Source organism: Triticum aestivum, chromosome 1B (assembly GCF_018294505.1).
Source record: "Triticum aestivum cultivar Chinese Spring chromosome 1B, IWGSC CS RefSeq v2.1, whole genome shotgun sequence".
Lineage (NCBI taxonomy): Eukaryota > Viridiplantae > Streptophyta > Magnoliopsida > Poales > Poaceae > Triticum > Triticum aestivum.
In genome coordinates, this window is record NC_057795.1 from 539,929,745 (window position 1) to 539,932,925 (window position 3,181).

General features: G+C 54.8%; 1 protein-coding gene across 1 annotated transcript; it reads right to left on the reverse strand.

Annotated features, from left to right (window-relative positions):
* Positions 1-1,087: 1,087 nt before the first annotated feature.
* Positions 1,088-2,824, reverse strand: LOC543127 (expansin-A4). The gene is made up of 3 exons (XM_044556528.1): positions 2,579-2,824; positions 2,157-2,469; positions 1,088-1,830 (listed from the first exon to the last, which is right to left on the reverse strand). The coding sequence occupies exons 1-3, from the start codon at positions 2,715-2,717 to the stop codon at positions 1,527-1,529; spliced, it is 756 nt and encodes a 251-aa protein (XP_044412463.1). The 5' UTR covers positions 2,718-2,824; the 3' UTR covers positions 1,088-1,526.
* Between the last annotated feature and the right edge of the window lie 357 nt (positions 2,825-3,181).

Here is a 3,181-nt window from a genome sequence, read left to right on the forward strand (position 1 = left end):
GTGCATATGCACCCGATGAATATATCGTGAGTTGCACATATTCTCTATACCATCCAAGCACATTTTCACACTGTTTCAAGGACAAACTATCCAGAGCAATTCTTTCAGCAGCAACTTGAGACATCTTACTCTTCTTGAGAGGGGCATCTTCTTTTCCATTTTCATCCGTTATCAATAACCACAAATTCAAAGTTTTTCCTCTTGCTTGCATGTTTCCCAGTTTTGTACATCCTTGCTCAAACACCGTTCAACTGCAAATCCAATGTCATAGAGACAGAGATCTTTTTGATAATTTCAGTTCTCACAGGAATCTTATGTAAATCCCTCATCTCCTCCGTGAATCTGATTTCTGTTTTGTCAGCTATCCTTTCAACATCAACCTCCAAAGTTGCTGTCTAATCAGCGAAACTGACAACACGGTCATGGCGACAAAAACCCTCAACCGTCGTTGTCATATCTGAGCTAAAAAAATGCTCACGATGGTCGAGCACTATGGTTGTTTCAGCGAAGGAATTACAAGTAGTTACAACTTACAAGTACTACATCAATGATCCTAAATGCCGGAAACAATAGTCACGTATCATGATAACGTGATACGATGGGACGCTCGCGTCCTCGGGCGATCACGTTAGCTATCTGCTAGCTCCCGCCAGCACACCGTCTTCAGGACGAGCACGCCAGCCCTGGAAGATGCGGTTTGCCCGTCCAATTGCGGACTGCGAAATCACACCCTAGACAACACCAGGACTCTAGGAGTGTATCTCGAAAGCTCCCATGGCACCATTTCAAAAGGGGAGCCGATCCTACGACCACCATTGGCAAACTTGAGCGTGTGGAGGCGTTCACGCAACCATCGACGATGGACAATCATTCCCATTTGCAGAAGCCTATCATCTACACGAAACGGCACACGACGACCGACGCTGCCCGTGGCTCCTCTCCGGAAAAGGCACGACATGGACGCCCCACAAGGCGTCTCCCGCCCATGTGGCCATCAACAAGATACAGCCCAGCAAACAGCCAAAGTCCGTCCACACTTGTTTTATGGAAGCTACGGGTGGCCAGCTAGCTAGCTAGAACATGGATCGATCCATAAATATGGCCTTGCAAATCTTCTATTTCATCACAAGGGCCACCACCCCGTAGTACAAATTAGTACTGGTACAAACCACCAAAGGTACTGCTACTGATCATAACTAGTAATGCAATTATTAACTTCTTTTCTTCTTCTTCTTCTTCAATGAGCGCCACGCTACTACGTCCGTACGGTACTTGATGGATGGATGGTTGTTCAAGTCCTCAATAAACTTGAGACTTTGATGAGAGAAGGAAAACGTCTAAGCGGGTGCTAATTAGCAGCCTCAGCGTAGCCCGGAGCCTCCTCCTTCACTATAACGAAGAGGCCGGCCTTTCTTCCTCCTCCTGCACGCACGCGAATGCAAAATAATTCTTCAATAGAATACGCTCCGTCCGTCTCTTCTCTTCAATGCTTATGCCTGTGGAGAAGGAGAAGAGGAGGGAGCAGACTAGAACTGGGCGCCCTCGAAGGTCTGGCCGAAGTGCCAGCCGGCGGGCGCGGCGGCGTTGCTGGTGACGGTGCGGCCGTCGCTGGAGGTGACCCGGAAGGAGAGGCACTGGCCGTCCAGGAAGGTGTTGCTCTGCCAGTTCATGCCCCAGTTGCGGGACATGGCCTGCCAGCCGGTGCGCGTGCCCTTGATGGACACGGACCGCGCGTCGCCGGCGCCGGCCACGTTGGTCACCAGCACCAGGTTGAAGTAGGAGTGGCCGTTGATGGTGAACCGGATGCCCCCCTTCTTCACGCACGGCACCCTGCTCGATCATGCGACGCGTCAGTGCGAAATCGCGAGGGGTAACATGCAGGATTAGTACTCTTAGTACTACTACGTGACACGGTGACGTGAAATCGCGACATTAAAAGGCGCAGCACATGCGATGTAACTGTAGTCAGTAGCCTGCCTATCGGCGTGCACCGTATCAAATCTGCAGCAGTGTGGCCCGCCTAAACTTATGGACCGAACCAACCGCGGTCCTCGCGTATCTTCAAGCCGACCGACGCCCAGTCAATTAACCCATCGGTTCGGTCGGTCGGTACACTGTAACTTTTTTTCATTTTTGACGGAAAACTTTGTTCTCACCTTCTGTAGGAGACGGGCACGATGCCGGCGCGGTACTGCGCGATGTGGAGGAAGGCCGGCTCGGCCATGTCGAAGTGGGGTCGGGGCGGGTTGCACCAGCCGCCGTCGTCGCTGGGGAGGCCGTAGTTGGGCGGGCAGAAGTTGGTGGCCGTCACCAGGATGGACCCCGGCCGGCACGAGCTGCCGGCGTTGTCGCAGCGCAGCTCGTAGCACGACCCGCACGCCGCGCCGTCGTTGAACAGCGCTGTGCTCAGCGCCGCCGTGTTCGTGCCGTACCCAGTGCTGTACAGGTTGCCATACCCGCATGCCCCGCCTGCAAAACCCAACAAACAGCCAGCGCGCGTGAGTGTCTGTGTGACAGGCGTTCAAGTAGCGATGAGTTATACACATTGCATTCGCCAGCCGCAGCGCCGGGGACATACCCATGGTGCCGGAGGCGTCGCCGCCGCCGTAGAAGGTGGCATGGGCGCTCTGCCAGCCGCCGTACCCGCCGGCCGCGGCCTGCCGGGCGAGGAGGCAGAAGGAGGAGAATAGGAAAAAGAGAGCACCGGCAGCCGCCATCGCTGGGAGAGAGCTTCCTTGTATCAGCAAGCTAGCTTAGCTTTCGAGGGGCTATGGTGACTAAAGCTAGCTAGGCTCGAAATGGCTGGTTGGCAGTGAGGAGCTACCTCCTCCCAGCCGGGGTATTTATAGCCAAAGTAAAGCTCATTGCCGGTGGCGGTTGGATTGCAAGCTCGATCAGGGCCGTGCAGGTTAATAGCACTTCTTTTTTTCCTGAAGATTTGGTGAGAGAGAGAGAGAGAAGAAAATGAGAGATTGAAGGCCGGCTGTGACGTGCGGGGTGACCACGGCCACGGAGGCGCGCGGCAGTTAATACATACTACAAATCAGGCGTACATGCGAGTGTCCTCGGCTGGCATCGGGCGAGGCCCCGAGCGCGCGCGCGCGCGTACGTAACGGGCACCAACCGCTTGCCCGGCCGAGCGCGTGTGTGGTGGGGTGGACTGGTGGCGCGACGAGTCGCC

Excerpts from the sequence above, each read along its gene's own strand:
- LOC543127 (XM_044556528.1), bottom strand. The coding sequence starts at position 2,717 with ATGGCGGCTGCCGGTGCTCTCTTTTTCCTATTCTCCTCCTTCTGCCTC. Across the intron at positions 2,470-2,578 it reads CGACGCCTCCGGCACCATGG|GCGGGGCATGCGGGTATGGC; the intron begins GTATGTCCCCGG and ends TGGGTTTTGCAG. Across the intron at positions 1,831-2,156 it reads GTGCCCGTCTCCTACAGAAG|GGTGCCGTGCGTGAAGAAGG; the intron begins GTGAGAACAAAG and ends ATGATCGAGCAG.